Raw genomic sequence first — 18,149 nt, forward strand, 5'->3', positions numbered from 1 at the left:
CGTATATCTTTTGGAACCCACATTGTGCATTAGATACAGTTCAGACTTGGTGCAAGCGTGCCATTAACTGGTGGGCTCTGTAAGGGCTTGGGTATCGATGAGCCCAGCAGGGTTTTACCTCACAAGGAGGTGGGCCTATCTATTAAGTGAACTGGTTCCGGGCCATGGTTCCTCGTCATAAAAAAAGAATGCAGTTCGGGCTTGGGCCGGAGCTCCAAATCATTTTCATCCTTATCTACTTACTAGATAATCACCCTTATGCAAGCCCAACGAGCATTGGTCCTAAACTTGACATGTTTAAGGGTGCAAACAGATCGGATTTGGTTAGACTTTCAACCCGAACTTGACATGTTTAATTTCTCGGATACGGATCTTAAAATAAGATTTCATTCATGTGATCACATTGGATTTGGAGTTGTTTGGTCGAACCTTTTGTTGCCAATTGGATTTGGATCCATATTGATATTTTCCCGTTGGTTTTATGTTTGGATCTAAACCGAAAGGGCAATTTGGCTGGTTTGACCTCAGAGCTCAGAGGTCTTCCCTTTCCCCACTGGCCGGTATAAATACCTCCAACTTTTTGCCCTTTCGTCCGCGCTCTTCTTTTCCACCGTTTTTTTTTATCTTCAAAGCTCGGAAAACATTTCCTCCCTAGGGGGGTTTCCGGCGTTATATGAGCGGAAATACTAACTCCGGGTTCCCTCTGCGTTTTCCGGCGGCCTCCACTTCGTAGACGGGCGATCTCCCTTCGGAAACGAAGTGTTTCCGGGAGGAATTGGGGTTTTTCGAGGGCGAGATGAGGGGAGTTTTGCCGAACGGTGGGAATGATAGCGTCGAGACGGTAAATGCTGCCGCTCAGGCGATCGTCACCGCGGAACAGCGTGTTCAGCAAGCTCCGGTCCAGGTATGCTCCCGAATTCCTTGCGGTTTGTTTCTGAATTGCTAGATCTGGATTTTTCGTCTGGTGAATTTCCGGAAATTTTGGGGTTTGAGTCGCAGAATGCACTTTTTTTTATCTTAAATTCGTTCGCTTTCGATGAAACTTTTAGTGCCTCCGAATCTAGGTTTCAGTTTGTTGATGCAGTTGCTAATTCTCTGTGAATTGATGATCTTGTCCTTAATCATGAGAATTTACGTGCGTAATTTTGCACTGGTGGAAAGTTTTCACATATTAATTTGCTCGGCACAGGTTTATCGAGCTGTTGATACGATTGCTCTTGATGCTGAATACCTTTGTGTAGGTCGGTTTGTAACCTTTTAGTTGCACATGCTTTCGTTTTGTATTCAGATTGTCTTTTGGAGTCTCATAATCAACTAAACAGTTATGCTTCACGAGTTCTTATGTGGAACGCCTGCATAATCACTTTGTTCTTTTCGTTTTATTTTGTTCTTTTTAGGCCTTTTCTTCTTTTCCTTCCTTCTTTCTGAAATGGGGGAAGTGCGGGGCGGAAAGGATCAGGGGATACTAATGTTTGTCTGTGCTAGCTAGCTTAAAGTTTTAGCCAGGGAAACCAGTATTTTGTAGCCCTTCCTTCTTACCATAACAAGTTAGCGTCCATGAAGACCGACATGATTAAGGCAGTTGCCTGCCTGAGGCCAATATTATCTCTGACTATCTATCATTGGTCCTCATGTTAATGGCATCCACTTATCCTTCTGGGGTTATACCTGAACTTTGTATTAAGGGGTTCATGCATGGTCCGTGTAAATCAAGGAACATAGCTGGAGAATTTTTAGCACATCCTTCAGCGACTTGATAGCACCGTTACTTGCTGTTTTAGTGTTATTCTCCACATGTTTGTGAAAAGCGAACCATGTAGCATGCTTTGTTTTGTCGATGTCAGCATACTGTTCGGAATCTTTTTGTGGGAATCAGAATCTTGAAACTTGAGATGGCGCCCTTAGTTTGCACAAATAAGTTTCATTGAATCTCTCCCTGGAAAATTTTCAATTTATAGGTTGATGCTCTGCGTTTCAGACTAAAATATCATAATAATGATATCTCGGTAATTTGAAAAATGGTGGATGTGATTTGCTAAGAATGTTATTTTCTATTTTTAAGGCATAATCGGTGAATATAACTTGAGTCTTGTTATATTGTGTGTTTAATGTGATGCATCGATATGTAATTTTGCATTTGGTGAACTTGTTAACATCTTCCAAAGTTCTTTCTGAGTGTGCATGCACATGTATAGATGCATACAACTGCATGCATACACACAAACACTAAGACAATAATAGATTAACCCCTTAATAGATCAATTCCTTTGTTATATAAAGATATGAAAAACGTCAATTAGTATAATTATCATTTAGTCATTCAGTGTAGGTATCAAGCACGAAGTTGAAAGGAATTCTTTATCCTGTACATATTGTCTACATGGACATCTGAGTAATTGGTTACTGTGCTACTTTGTCCTCAAGGATGTGAAGGCCAAACGGTCTCTTTCACCGTCTCTCTTTGTGGTAAGATGACTAGTGTGCGATTAGATGCTTTCTCCTAGTCATTGCTGGAAGAAGACTGACAAAATGGATAAGATGTAAGACGTATTCTTGGATCAAGTAAATAAAACTGAAAGCAATGTGATGAAGGAAAGAGGCTCTATGCTTCTCTTGGAAGTTAGTTAGTTATGTATTGGTGTTAATGATCAAATATGAGATAACATGAGGAAATTTCAGATTGGTTGCATAAAAACATTGTTTTTGTATCTCTAGAAAGTAATCCGTATGAAATTTCATTATTAAGCTTTTTTTGTGATGAAAAATGATGAAGAACATTCATAACAGGCGGAAAGATGAGGCTACAAAATTCTTCTTGGACCTCTTCTAAAATATTCCTTGCCATTGCTCCTTGAAACGATGTGAGGTAGTCTGAAACTAGTTGGATCTGAGGAGAGAAGAAGTTGGATTTGGGTAGCATTCAACTTAGGCTGGATCAAGGTTGCTAGAATAGGAAGCTAAAGCTGGAAATGATATACGAAGCGGAAGCAAAAAACAAGGCATTTTAAAATTTATAGGAAGTCTGAAGTGATGAATCGATTTGAAAGCAAAACAAGAATAAAAAAATAAGTGATATGAGAGTCAAATTGGAAGCGAGATGAGAATCAAAAGGAAGTGAATAAAAACTAAAATGAAATTGACTTCTTAAATTTCATGATTTTTTAGTGTGTGAATTACATTTTTGTCCAAATCTGAAAATGATGGTTGCAATGTAAAGAAAGAACTTAGGAAGTGAATAAGAAGCATGAGAGAAACACATGGAAAATATGAAAAGAAGCACAAGAGAAACATATGGAAGCATGTAGAGAAGTATAGATTAAGTGTATGGGAAGCATAGGAAAAGCATGGGAGAATCAATATTTCTATCAAGTTTCGGATGCAAGGAGTATCGTGTTTCTGAAGCAAGTTTCTGTGAAATACACTTCCTTCCTATTTAAGAAGCTTCTGACAACTCAACTGGATCACACAACTGGTTTTGCACTTTTGACATATTAGACATGTAAAACTTTCTCTTGTTTGGTTAAGGACCCAGTCCCACACAGGTTACATCAAAGGTCCCCTTTCATTGATAGCATGCAGATAGCCGTAGTGTACAATGTGTACAACCAAAGAAGAGATGGAGTCTAGTTTCTGATTTTGAGTTGCTGAGAGGATGAACTTTGACCCACTTATTGATGACCACCCTTCAAAATTGTTATAGTGGTTGAAATCATTGGAAAGTTAGGGAAGCTGGCAGTGGTTTTTAGATAAATGACCCTTTGGAGAATTGAAAAGGTCTGTAAGACTGTTGAGCCTAACTCTTGTTTGCACTCTGTTGACAGTGGCACTCCTTTGGGGTATCATTCTCATAATTATGTTCCGTTTTGGCTTTCTGAGGCGAATACAATGGCTGTACTGACAACTATATTTTGACTGTGGTCTTTGGAGAAGTACTTCCTTGCTGGAAACATAAAGAATGACTCATTTTGCAGCAAAGCTGAATTGTGTATGCAGGTGCATATTTTTATGTACACATGCATGTGTTTTTGTGTGTGTGTGTGTGTGCATGCAATGCTTTCATGCCTGTGTATGTCCTTGCTTTCTCAGCCTCCAAATTCTGTGTCAGTTTGTTGTTTTCCCTTCTTTTTTCGTGATAATCGTAGATCATAATCTTGTTAACTTGCATCAAGTTTTTGCTTAATGCACAGTTCAAAAACTTGTACCAATAAAAATTAATTACATTCTTGCTTAGCAACTTAAAACATGAGCCTGCAGAGGGCTTTCTTGCATCAGCTTGTGCAACTTGCCTCATTCTTAATTTCTAACCCTTGCCTATACTTGGCTCGGACTTGACCCTGATTCAGTTCAGCTGCTAGATCCACAATGTTTCCTTGTCTTTTAAGTCATGGTGATGAGTTGGACGAATATAACATGCTAGGGAGTGTAGAGGATGTCAGATTACTATGCTACTATTTGCATGTCTGTCTCATCTAGTTGACACTGTGCAAGAGGCTAATGTTCAAACATCGGCTTTCATGTGTTGCAATTAAATGATCCTTGTAGAAACCATTCTCTTACTCTTCATGCGGCTCAAGTACCTTCTGTATAAAAATTTTAAGTTTCCATGTCAATTGGGTTTTGGGACTAAAGTAGTAAAATGTAGAAGATGCTCTGATGGGGAATCATAGATTCTAGACAGTCTTAACATGTGTATGTTGCATTGTGTTTGAGCAACAATGCAGGGATACAGCTTTTGCTCTCTATTGGGTAGGCCTTTGGTCAAATAGGAAAAAGTGAGAGGGATGAATTTGAGCCTGTTTTAGCACCAAGTTGCAGCCATCTGTTGAAGTCAATCTTCAATTCAACCTCCCAAGTTCAGACAAGGTTGCAAGTTCTAATTTCTCTAGTAGTGTGTGTCAAGTTTCTGGAGTCTGAAAAAATGTTATTATTAGAATTCCATGGTAATTTTAGGAGGTGCCCCACATTGAGTCTGCATGTCTAGAAGTTGAACAGAAGTTGTTCAGTCTATGTTGGAAATGGGAAAAAAGTTGGAAAATTCTGTCAGAAGTGTCAAAACAGAAAATTTCCATGTCATTCCAAACAAAAGAAATTTTTTTATATGAAAAGTTTTCTAAAGGCCAGCTTTTTCATATTTCCCCACCTCATGTCAGGAGAAAAAAATTCTACAAGCGTTGCCACTTCTCTCTTCTTATTAGTTCCTCCATTTTGCACCTTGCAGGTATACCTCTCTCTCTCTCTCTCTCTCTCTCTCCTCACAAACCTACTGGAAAAGGAGTTTCGCTGGCTGGATCTCAGATCTGGTTGACCAGCTCCACCAATCAAAGCTTGTCAACCAGGGCCAGCTCCAGCTCCAGCTCCAGTGGCCATCCAGTGAATCTGGTTGGAAGTGGTAGGCCATCTCCAAGAAGAATAAATTGTTCAATTTACATGTGCGAATAATTGTTATTGTTATTTATGTAAACAACTCAATGTTTTCATATGAATACTTTTGTCCATGTATTCCTGTTATAATTATTAGTTTTTAGGTTAACAAATTTACAAAAATTAAATTATATATAATGTTATAGTTGCTATTATTTATTTTTACCTTTAGTTTGTTTTATTCCCATGTAAAGGAAAGGCTTTTCATGGAAATGGGCACGGATTTCTAAAAAACCTGCCAGCTCAGCCTTTCCATGTGAAAGCTTTCATAAGGGGGAAGGTATTAAAGGATTTACACATAAAAAATGGTAGGTGGTGGGAAAAGCTGGGTGCCACTTGTGCCAGCTGTAATGAAGTGCCAAATGAAAAAGGGGCAAAGTCTTCAAGCGAAAGCACGGAAGCACGCACGTACACAAGAGGCCACAAAGTGGCAAAATAAACCACAAAAGTGGTCAAGCACAAAAAGAGGTAAAAAAATATTCTTCACTTCATAGAATGCTTCACAAGAAGCTTAGGAAATACATGGGGCTGTGCCCCTTATTTATACACAGCAAGGGACCCAAGGAGGGGCTCCCATAGAGTCGTTGGAGCCCCTCCAACGGTCATATTTATGACCGTTGGAGGGGTCCAACGACTCTATGTGGACCCCTCTCAAATGTAAAAAAGAAAAAAAGGAAAAAGAATAAAGGAAAAAGAAAGAAAAGAAAAAGCATATCAATGATATGCGTGTACAGGTGAAATGACAGAAATACCCCTGTGGGGTTTTACAAAATAAATATATATATTTATATATATAGATAGACACGTAGACATATATATATCATATATATGTATATGTGTCGTAATCTATATATATATATATATATATATATATATATAAATATACATCATATTTTAACACCCCCCCTCAAACACACGGTGAAATCACCGAGAGTTTGCTAAGTTGGAAGTAGAAGCGAGGCGAAGGCAAAGCTTTGGTGAAGAAGTCCGCCAACTGATATTCGGTAGGAACATATGGGAGTTGAATGGTGCCGCGTAGGAACTCATCTCGAACATAATGATAGTCCATCTCAATATGCTTCGTTCGTTCATGAAAAATGTGATTGCTAGCAATATAGATGGAGCTCTTGTTGTCACAACACAGCTTTGAAGGAGTTGAGAATGAGACACCCATATCTTTAAGTAAGCTTCTTAACCATATAATCTCAATTGTGGTAGTGGCCATCGCACGATATTCTGCTTCGGTAGACGAGAGAGAAACTTTACGCTGCTTCTTACACCTCCAGGAGATAAGCGACTCCCCAAGAAACACACAATAACCTGTGGTAGAAATACGATCATCGGGGTTACCCCCCCAATCAGAGTCAGTATACGCAAGTAAAGTAAGAGGTGAAGAAGAGGAGAAGAATACTCCCTTAGTTATGAAATTTTTTAAGTATCTGATAATCCTCATTACTGCTGCCATGTGAGTAGTGGTAGGAGCAGTCTGAAATTGGCTTGCACTATGAACTGCATGTGAAATGTCAGGCCTGGTGATAGATAAATATGTTAAGGATCCAATTAATTGACGATAAGGCGTGGGGTCTGCTAAAGGAGTGCCATCATTGGCTTTCATCTTGGCATTGATTACTTCTGGAGTCTCCACCCTTTTGTCATCTATCAACCCAGACTTAGCAATAATGTCAGAGGCAAGCTTCATTTGAGATAGGACATACCCCTTGGAGGAGTATGCAACTTCAATTCCTAAGAAATACCTTAGAAAACCCAGACCAGACATATCAAAATTTTTCTTAAGAATATTTTTAATAAGATCAATACCTTTCTTATCATTACCTGTGATAATCATGTCATCAACATATAATAACAAATTTGTTATGTATTCATTAGAAGATTTAACAAACAAAGCAGTATCTGTGTAACATGAGGAGAAACCATTATCAAGAACTACTTTGCTAAAAAGATCATACCAAGCTTTTGGTGCTTGTTTTAAACCATAAAGAGCTTTGTTTAATTTTAGAATATTACTTTTCCCAATTTCAAGACCCGGCGGAGGGTCCATAAGGACTTCTTCACACAGAGTTCCATTTAAAAACACATTTTTAACATCAAGTTGATAAATTGACCATTGTTTTATGGATGCTAAAGCAATTAGGGTTCGTACACTAGTCATTCTGGCTACAGGAGCAAAGGTTTCTTCATAATCAATCCCATATTCTTGAGCGTAGCCTTTTGCAACCAAACGTGCTTTGTATCTTTCAAGAGACCCATCACATTTGGTTTTGACCTTATATACCCATCTACACCCAATAGCTTTTTTTCCTAAAGGTTGAGGAATAATGCTCCAGGTTTGGGCCTTGTTAAGAGCCTCTAATTCGATTTTCATAGCTTCAATCCAATGTGGGTGATCTTTAGCTTCCTTGAATGAGGTAGGTTCATGATACGAATGTATTAACATGAGACAGGCCCTATAATTCGGCGAAAAAGATTCATAAGACAAATTTTTGTGGTGGCCTACTAGTACGAGAAGATCTCCTAGGTGGATTGTTATCAATAGATTCTTCTAAAGAGAAGTCTTGAGAGTATCTGTCAATGGCAGGTTGATGTTCATTTCCTATCCGCCGGGTATATACATTTATATCATTAAGGTTTTCATTTTGGGAAGTATTCTCATGTTGTGGCATATTATAATGTAAAATTCCATCACAACTAGTATCACAAGTGATTGCCTTAGGAGACTCAGTCCTAGGAGCTAAGTCGAATAGAAAAGAATAATCGATGTCTTCCTTAGATGTGTGGATATCGAAACCATTTTGATCTTCAATAAAGTTTACATTTCGCGACACATATAATTTATTGTTTTGAATATCATAGCATCTATAGCCTTTTTGATTCTCACCATAGCCAATGAACACACATTCAATAGCTTTAGGTGACAGCTTATCTTGTCCTAGACTAAGTACAAAACATTTGCATTCAAAGATTCTTAGTCTATTAAAATCAGGAGTAATTTTAAAAAGTTTTTCAAATGGCGAAACATTTTTTAAAGAAGAGGGCATACGATTCACAAGATATGTTGCGGTAAGAAGAGCTTCGGCCCAAAAGTTTTTAGGAACATTTTTAGACACAAGAAGAGTTCTTGTGGTTTCGATTAAATGTCTATGTTTCCTTTCCGCAAGACCATTTTGTTGTGAAGTTTTGGGACAAGATCGTTGGTGCAAAATTCCATTTGTTTTAAAATAATTTTGAAAATCTTTAGACATGTACTCACCTCCTGAGTCGGACCTAAAAATGACTATATTGTGTTGGAATTGATTTTGAACAAGAGCGTGAAACTCTTTAAAATTAATGAAGACATCGGATTTATTCTTGATAATGTAAACCCATGTGTATCTAGTAAAATCATCAATAAAAGAAACATAGTAAGAGAAGCCCCCTTTGGACATAACGGGTGCCGGTCCCCATACATCGGAATGCACAAGTTCAAAAGGCCTTTTTGACACAAAATTGCTATGAGAATATGGAAGAGAGTGAATTTTCCCAAGAATACAATCATTGCATGTAAATGTATTTGTATTACAATTTTTTTCCAAAAACGGAAAAAGGTACAACTTGGAAATACTAGGGTGTCCAAGTCTCTTATGCCAAGTCTCAATATCTTTGGATTGAACGTGATTACAAAATGATTTGGATGGCAAAGACAAAAAATCCATATAGTAAAGGTCCCCTCTTCTATGGCCTTGCCCAATCCGCTTCCCGGACCGGAGATCCTGCACATAGCAATGGGTTGGTGAAAACGAGACATTACATTCAAAATCGGTAATTTGAGAGACGGAAAAAAGATTCAAATTAAGTTTTGGAATAATTCGGATTTTGGGAACAAAAAATTCTTTGTTTTGGTCATAAGTTTTCTCAAGGTTTCCAATACCCTCAACATTTAAAGATGTTCCATCGGCGGTGGATACATATGATTTAAATTTATTGAGACTTGGTTTTGATAAAAGTGATGCATTTGGAGTCATATGGAAAGAGGCACCCGAGTCAAGAATCCAAGAGGTCATACCTGGAAAAGAGGAGATGGCGGCACCGAAAGTGGAAGGTGAGGAGGATGATGTAGAGTCGCTCATCTTTATAAATTGTTGAAGAGTTTCGGTAAGATGAGCAATGGACTCCTTTATGTCACCATCCTTCTTTGAATCTTCATTGATGATTGGAGGAGTTTCCCCCACGGAAGCCACCTTCTTCTTGAATCTAGGGCAATCGGGACGAATATGGCCCGGTTCATTACAATTATGACAAATAATTTTTCTTCCTCCTCCACCTTATTCTTCCAAAAATGTGGTGGTTTATATGTTCTTACATTGTTGCCGGGTCTAGACACGGCATGCACTTCATCAACATCTCTTTTCAAGGTCAAACGGGTTTCTTCTTGACATAAATCGGCCAAAATATCACTTAGAGGGGTGGAGGCCCTATGAAGTAGAGAACCTCTAAGTTGTTCAAATTCGGGACGAAGCCTATGAATAAATTGAAAAAACCTCTCTTTTTCCATTTGCTCTTGTCTCATAGCAATAGCACTTCCTTCCCATTGTGGTTCGAGAAGGACAAGTTCATCCTACAAAGAGGATAGGGCACTATAGTAGTCCCTAATGCTCATATCACCTTGCTTGGTAGCTCTTACCTTTTCTTGTAGAAAAAAATGCCTAGCAAGGTCTCTTTGGGTGTACATGCCTTTCATAAAAAACCATGCTTCATTAGCCTTTTTGAATTTTGCAAGGTTTGCACAAATCTTCAACTCGACATTATTCATGAACCATGCTAAAATTTTAGCATGTTCACTTTCCCAATCTTTCATTTTAGAAGAATAATCAAGAATAGCTTTTTCCTTTTCTTCTTCATTCAAAGCTTTTTCCTCATTTCCTTCAAATTTAGTTAACTTCAATTGTGGTTCCGGAATGGTTCCACATACATAACCCCAAAGCTTTTTACCTTTGAGATTATTCTCCATAGCGGCGGCCCACATGCGGTAATTGGTTTCATCCAATTTGAAAGATAGATCGATTTTTGCATCTTTGTTGGCCATTTAGAAAAACAAATTAATAAGACAAGAGAGAGGAGAGGTATTACTTGTCAAGGTAGAATCCGATGAAGCCTTCTTAACCAAGGCTCTGATACCATGTAATGAAGTGCCAAATGAAAAAGGGGCAAAGTCTTCAAGCGAAAGCACGGAAGCACGCACATACACAAGAGGCCACAAAGGGGCAAAATAAACCACAAAAGTGATCAAGCACAAAAAGAGGTAAAAAAATATTCTTCACTTCATAGAATGCTTCACAAGAAGCTTAGGAAATACATGGGGCTGTGCCCCTTATTTATACAAAGCAAGGGACCCAAGGAGGGGCTCCCATAGAGTCGTTGGAGCCCCTCCAACGGTCATATTTATGACCGTTGGAGGGGTCCAATGACTCTATGTGGACCCCTCTCAAATGTAAAAAAGGAAAAAGAATAAAGGAAAAAGAAAGAAAAGAAAAAGCATATCAATGATATGCGTGTACAGGTGAAATGACAGAAATACCCCTGTGGGGTTTTACAAAATAAATATATATATATATATATATATATATATTTATATATATAGATAGACACGTAGACATATATATATCATATATATGTATATGTGTCGTAATCTATATATATAGATATATATATATAAATATACATCATATTTTAACACCAGCATGGCACTTTCTCACCATGATGACTTGATGTTTGTTTCATTCACTATGGAAATTGATTACATCAGGATTGCCAGCTCAGCACTTTCCCATGAAAGTTGCATGAAAAAACAAGGCAATGTCAGGGCAACATTCTGTAAGGCATGTAAGTGTCTCCGGACATGTAATGCAGTTTGATTGATTTGCATTTTTTGAATTCACCGTATCAGGGACTGACCACTAAATTTGGCAAGCCATCCGGTTCTACCTTTGTATCTGTAATATTTCTTTCTGCTTCTGTTTCAAGTCTTTTATGTTCATGGATATCCAGAATGACTTCTTATCTCTCACTGGTCGTATTTATCTCAACTTTTTGCACAATATCATCTGAATATCATGTTTTTATCTTAACTTTCTGTTTCTGTTTCAAGTCTTTTAGGTTCATGGATATCCAGAATGACTTCTTATCTCTCACTGGTCATATTTATCTTAACTTTTGTACAATATCATCCTTGAATTTCATGTTTTTATCTTTCTGGGGTCTCTTCTATTGTAGACAAAGATGCAGGTCAGTAACACATTTTTTCTGATGGTTTGTTCTTCTTGTGATCTAATCCGACAGAAGAGAAGATGGAGCTCTTGTTTAAGTATGTACTGGTGTTTTGGATCACACAGGCAGGCCAACCGCATTGGTCATTCACTCCTCCTTCCAGAGCTACCGTCATCAGAAAATGGCATGTCTGCTGGCAATGGTCAACCTCATGCCCCGACTCCAGCATTGCCGTTTGTTGTCCCTCCATCTTCTCCTGCATCTTTCCTTCAGTCGGGACCTCCATCAGCTACGCAATCGCCTTCTGGTTTTCTGTCCCTCTGTTCTCTTTCTGCTAATGCTTACTCGCCTGGTGGCCCTTCAATTTTTGCTACTGGCCCTTATGCACATGAAACCCAGTTAGTCTCGCCTCCTGTTTTCTCTACCTTTACCACTGAGCCCTCCACGGCTCCCTTCACACCACCTCCGGAATCCGTTCATGTGACCACACCCTCCTCTCCAGAGGTGCCCTTTGCCAAACTAGTGTCATCTGCATTGGATGCCAAACGCAAAGCTGATGATAAGGGATTGACGTTCACTTTACCTTTCACACCTGTACATAATTCTGAGTTTCAGGCATACCAACTCTACCCAGGGAGCCCAATTGGGCCTCTCATATCTCCTAGTTCAGCAATTTCTGGTTCAGGGACATCGTCACCTTTTCCTCCTGATCCTGAGTTTTCATCCAGCACTTCCTTCCCTGTGTCTGCTTCCACTGTGTTGTCTCAGAACCGTGAACCTCTCAAGTTTTGCAGCATTGATTCATTTGCCAATGCCCCAAAGTCTGCAGAGCAGCAGTATCTGGGCATCACCTTGTCCGAGCCACTGGCTCGCACGTTATCAGATTCCAAGTTGAAGACTGATGGTCTATATCGCCCTGTGTTTGCAATGCGGATATCAGAAATGGTCTCTGTTGGAGATAGACCAGATGGGTCTATGGATGATGAACTGGTTGATCACAGAGTTTCATTTGTCTTGTCCACGGAGGAAGCTGCAAGGTGCAACTCTGTGGACCCTGGGGTTGTGGAAGGATGCATGCCCGAGTCACCAGTGCTGATGGCTGTAAGCAGGAGGCTTTCTGCTGAGGCCAACGCTTCAAAGTCTGACTTATGGCTAGAGGAGCCAGCAGGAGGAGCAAAGTATCGGTGTTCATCCTTAGCGGCAAGTTCAGATGTAGCTTCTGCTGGACCTGACAGAGCTGAAGCAAATTCTTCAGATGGCGTCCTAGAGCTGGTCGAATCAGTTGATTTGGCATCGACAAAGGAATTCAAGTTCGATAATGCTGATGGAGCCGGAGGGCCAGTCAGCATCACCAGCTCTGAGTGGTGGGCAAACGAGAAAGTAGGGGCAAAGGCAGGATCCAAGAACTGGGCATTCTTCCCCGCAATTCAGCCAGGTGTCGGCTAATAAGCGGAACACAATGTGGTCGGCTTTCTGCTATTGGACGGGATCGATATTGCAGACTAATGACCTGTTTTTTCACATTTAATTTTGTTATTCAAGAGACAAACAGAGGAAATGTGAGATGATGGGGACTTAAGATTCTGGAGCAAGTCATATCTCATGTTCAGTCTACCTTCTGAAAGGAAATTTTAAATTTTTTTGGTGGAGAATAACATTAAACTGGAAGAGGAAGCTTCCTTTTTGTACACGGGGAGTAGAGAAGGAAAGCAGAACAGTTTTTTTTTTTTGGATAGTCCAAGGGAATACCCCCCTCCAAACCCACATTACCGACCACACATTGGCTGGCCTCTGGTTGGTAAAACCCTTGAGGCCCCCCTTCCCACCGGTGTGTACACTCAGCTTCGACCTTGTGGCATTTCGAGAGGAAAAACAGAACACTTGATAAAAAGGAAGGTTTAAAATAAGTTTGTTGTAGGATTAGGTTTAGGGATAGAATGCCTCATCTTTAAAGGAGAGGAATGAAGGGAATGACAGTATCTCCCAGATATGTTTTGTTTGAAGGCGACTATTTATAATGATGTAATTCCATATTTTGTATCAGTATATGTATAAATAGGAAATACTGGGATATTAACTTTGTTTTTCTTGTCCATCTTTTGACTTTTGAGAGGAAATGGGTTGCTGGATTTTGTTGGTGTTTGTAGAAGCTTTTGGGTGTACAGAAGGAAGCCATCTCATGCTATCCATGCTGAGATGAATAGACATGGTGGTCCAGAAATGGGCGCGGTTAGGTGACATTGGTGCTGGTTAGTGTTGTAAATGGTTTGGATTCGGATTGGATGTGGTCTAATACCACATTTGACTAATCGGGTGTTGGTTAAGAGGATCCGATGGTGAAAGCTCATACCAGATCTGCTTTTTAACACGTAAATGGATACTAATATCTGCATCCAATTGTAATTTGATATGGTTTTGGCTTGCCAAACGCAACTAAACGGATTTGAGTTTGGTCGGATATAGGATAAAATCCGACTCATGGACATCCTTAGTGCTGGTATACGAGGGTCTAAAAATGTCAGCTTTGCTTTTACTTGAAACCTACGCGGAGAGCACGGCTTGAAGTTCTTGTGTTTCTATTTTCTAATAACTTTGCTACGGACCGTAATGGTTCCCCAAAAAAGTATTATGTAAGAAGTTATAAAAACAACATTTTAATATGTATTTTCTCAAAAGTGCATAATTGAAATGGCTAAAAGTTGCTTTCATTTTTATTGTCATAATTTTTTTTAGTAATTCAAAATATTTGAAAGCCTTAATAGAAACAATGTCCTTGTCAAACGCATTTGCCAACGTTGGTATGCTATTATAATGTTTTGGTTGTGCATATTTTAGACAAAAAAATGATTGTACTGTCTTTGAAAAATCACTACAAAAGAAAGAAGAGGAAAGGAAAAGGGTTAGGATTTTACAAGGAAAAGAGTTAAGATTCTAACTAAAAAAACATAACAATAACTTAATATATGAATCAACATGCATGGAATCATACGGACATTCGTAACAGGTATTTATGAATGTCAGCAGACATTTGCGGACCTCCTCGAGGATTATTTAGTTAAACAGATTCACAGGTTATATTCATGAAGGTCGTACTGTATTTGCAAATGTTTCATTAGAGTGTGAATGTCGAAACAAGTATTCACAAATGTCATTAGACATTTGTGAACCTCTGCAAGAAGTATTTAGTTAAAGGAGGTTTGCAAGTTATATTCGTAAATGTCGTACTGTATTTGTAAAGGTATTATTAGAACGAGATCATTCACAACAGATATTTGCGAATGTCACACACATTTGCAAAGCTCCTTAAAGAGTATTTACTTAAGTGAGGTTTGTAGGTTACATTCGTGAGTGTCGTATTGTATTTACAAATGTTTGCAAAATATATTTTTTATTAAAAGGTTGCAAACTTCACTTATATATCAGGCTAACTTCAACAGGTTTGCATGTGCAAAGAGCAAAAATATCATAAAAAAGTCAAATATCTACAATTTTGAATGTGCAGCAGATTTTAGCAAATTGGTAGGTATTTCAAGAAGCATACAATTTTTGTAAGGACAACACAATCATTTTCTATATTTTATGAGAGCTGGTAAGGGCTTAAACTTTACTCGCTATTAACTTAAACAACTAATAGGCATATTATTTACATTTAATCATATTCAAACATCCATTTAATTCAGATTTCAACTCCAAATCTGATTCTAATTAGATATATAATTAGACAAAATCTAACCAAAAAGATTCGGATCTGGTCAATTATCCAACCCAAATCCGAACAATTGATACCCCTATAGTGCCGTGGGGCACTCGTTAGGATTTAAAGTGGCTCGGATTTGGTTTGGATGTAATGTTTAGTGAATCCCACCTAACGGGATCCTGGCTAATTGGATTCAGATGGAAAAGCTTAGTAATGTATCCATGTTCAACTAGCACAAAGTAGCTGATCAGATACATATTTACATACAATCAGATTCTCTGCCTGTTTTAGATTCAGTTCGGATTCAGATTCTAATTCGAATGTAAAACTCTGTAGCGAATCCGGATCTGATTGACAATAGGGTTGTCTGCCCTCACTGAATCTGCTTAAACGGGTTCGGATTCGGTCAGATATTTAACTCGAATCCGTACCCCTCACATCCTACCGCTTGCAGAGCAATACGAAAAATTGAGGTGTCTTTCAGAGAAAACGCCTAAAAATTTAGGAGCGACGGCGTAAAATCACCCGGAGCATCTTTTGCCTGAGTGTCTGTTTTCAATAGCTGTACCGTGTTGAGTGGCATCCCTAACAATGTCATCTTCACCCCCCAACCTTTATAAATTTGAGTCAATGCCAACTCTCAGCACCCCAAGAGCAGCAAATTCTGGAATCTTCTGGAAGAAAACCTAGTGTGGTGTTTGTGATACCCAAGTTGTCTCTTTCTGCTGGCCTCAGTTTTAGAGATGTATTTTTTCTCGATTGGGTATTGTACCCCAGTTTCTACAAACCTCACATTTGCAGGTCTTTGGTTTGTGGGTGCAATCCCAAGCAAATTCTGGTAACACCCAACTTCCACATACCCTTGTTCATCTGGGTTTCTTGCTGCAGTTCTAGAGATTTTGGGGTTTCTCTAGGGCACTCAAATGTCCCTAGGGCCTCCTCTTGTAGGGACTCCCAATCCTCATCCTACAAGGGATTCACAAGGTGACCCTCAAACCGACATAATTACCCTCAATGTTGGGGGTGAAATCTTTCAAACATCCCCTCAAACCCTAAATCTTGCTGGCCCAGGATCCTTCCTCTCCTCCCTCACCTGCCCTAAAGGGGGCTCCATACCTACCCTTCATTGATAGAGATCCTGAACTCTTCTCCATTCTGCTGTCGTTCCTCAGGACAGGAGCCCTACCCTCCAAAGCTAAACGCTTTGATCCTGATGGCATTATCTCTGAAGCCCAATTCTACAACCTCCACCACCTTCTGAATTCGTCCATAACCAACACATCTGAATTTGACGCCTTCGAGCTCGAAAAAGCCCTAATTTTGCCCCTGAATGGTAGGGACTACCCTTCTGCGATTGCCCCCTACTCTGATGGGTCTGTCCTCGTCTCCCATGGCAGCAAAATCACATCTTTCGATTGATCGATGCGTAAGAAAACCACCATCCTCACTGAATTCTCTGCCATCGATTCCCTGCTCGCGCTTTCGCCCAACATTGCCGCGGCCGGTGCCACCGACTTCTCCGGCTTGCAGATCATCGACGTCAAGCTCGGGTCGGTTCGAGAGACACTGGGGTGGGAGAACCAGACTCGCTCAGGATCTACCGTGCAGGCAATCGGCTCTTCGCAGGAGCTTCTGTTTGTGAGCTTCGAATCGGAGCGCAGAAACTCGAATTCGATGGTGGTGTTCGACCGCTCGAGCTTCCAGCCACTGGCTGAGGTTGGTAAGCAGGAAACATATGGTGTGGATCTTCTTGGTGCTTCAATTCCTGCTACTAAACTGAACTGGGCAGCTGGTGCTAATCTTCTTCTTTCATCTGGCTTGCATGCTGGCCCATCTGGGTTTGTGGGTAGCATCAAATTGTGGGACATAAGAGGTAGTAAATTAGTCTGGGAGCTGCATGAGAAAGATGATTGCTTTGCTGATATAACTGTTTGTGACAATCTCTATGGGTTTTTTAAAGTTGGTGTGATGAGTGGAGATGTTTTCATGGCTGATATGAGGAAGCTGGGGGTTGAGAGACCATGGGTTCTACTGGGAGAGACTAGGAGGAGGGATGGCAAAAAGGAGGGGGCTTACTGTAAGATGGTTAGCCATGGAAATCATGTTTTTTGCATTAGGGGTAGTGATGTGGAAGTTGGAACTATGGTCTGAGGTTTTGATGGCTTCTAAGGGTGATGATAATGATCAAGGTATGTTAGAGGAGAGAGTTTTCAGGAGGAATACCTTAGGAGCAATGGAAAATAATGAGGGGAGTAGGATTACACATTTAAATTTTGGTGGAAACATGATGGTTTTGACTAGGAATGATGAATAGATGGTTGAAGTTTGGCAGAGCGCTGGTGCTAATCTTTTCTAGAAATATTTGTTAGGTTGAGAGATTGTTTTCCAATATTCTTGTGGTAGCTACTGTTGCAGATATACATTTTTCGGATAGTGCTGCAATGGATTCGGTTCATCCTTGTTCAGCAGTTTGTTAAATGTAAACTATGTGGTTGTTGTCTATCTTTACTATGTATAGCTTGCTTTGATGCTCAAAACAGCAAAAGTTTGGTTGTACATAGGGACATTCATATTGAAATTGATACATTTGATGTGTTGGTAATGAGCATCTTCTGAAATTTGCTTCTTGTGCTTCTTCTTTCATGGTTCTCTTTACTTAGTCTTGTGATTTTGCCTGAGAATCAGATTAGTTTCACTTTTGAACTCAAGGCCGCCCTGGCCTTGCAGTTTTAGTGATGATTTTCTTCTTCTAGCCTTGATGGATATATTG

General features: G+C 39.6%; 1 protein-coding gene and 1 pseudogene across 1 annotated transcript; both read left to right on the top strand.

Moving 5' to 3' along the window:
• The first annotated feature begins 590 nt into the window (after nt 1-590).
• LOC149845006 (uncharacterized) lies at nt 591-13,766 on the top strand. Its single transcript, XM_089995432.1, has 2 exons — nt 591-904; nt 11,755-13,766. Exons 1-2 carry the CDS (start codon nt 797-799, stop codon nt 13,126-13,128), a joined length of 1,482 nt encoding a protein of 493 aa, XP_089851558.1. The 5' UTR covers nt 591-796; the 3' UTR covers nt 13,129-13,766.
• A 2,318-nt stretch (nt 13,767-16,084) lies between these two features.
• Nucleotides 16,085-17,981, top strand: LOC149845007 (BTB/POZ domain-containing protein At5g41330 pseudogene; annotated as a pseudogene).
• Nucleotides 17,982-18,149: the final 168 nt, after the last annotated feature.

The sequence above is a fragment of the Nuphar pumila genome, chromosome 2, assembly GCF_984573655.1.
Source record: "Nuphar pumila chromosome 2, dmNupPumi1.hap1.1, whole genome shotgun sequence".
Lineage (NCBI taxonomy): Eukaryota > Viridiplantae > Streptophyta > Magnoliopsida > Nymphaeales > Nymphaeaceae > Nuphar > Nuphar pumila.

What these genes read in the sequence shown, in the direction of transcription:
- LOC149845006 (XM_089995432.1), top strand. Translation starts at nt 797, where the DNA reads ATGAGGGGAGTTTTGCCGAACGGTGGGAATGATAGCGTCGAGACGGTA. An exon ending in TTCAGCAAGCTCCGGTCCAG is followed by an intron (nt 905 to 11,754) that starts GTATGCTCCCGA and finishes CTAATCCGACAG; the next exon opens with AAGAGAAGATGGAGCTCTTG.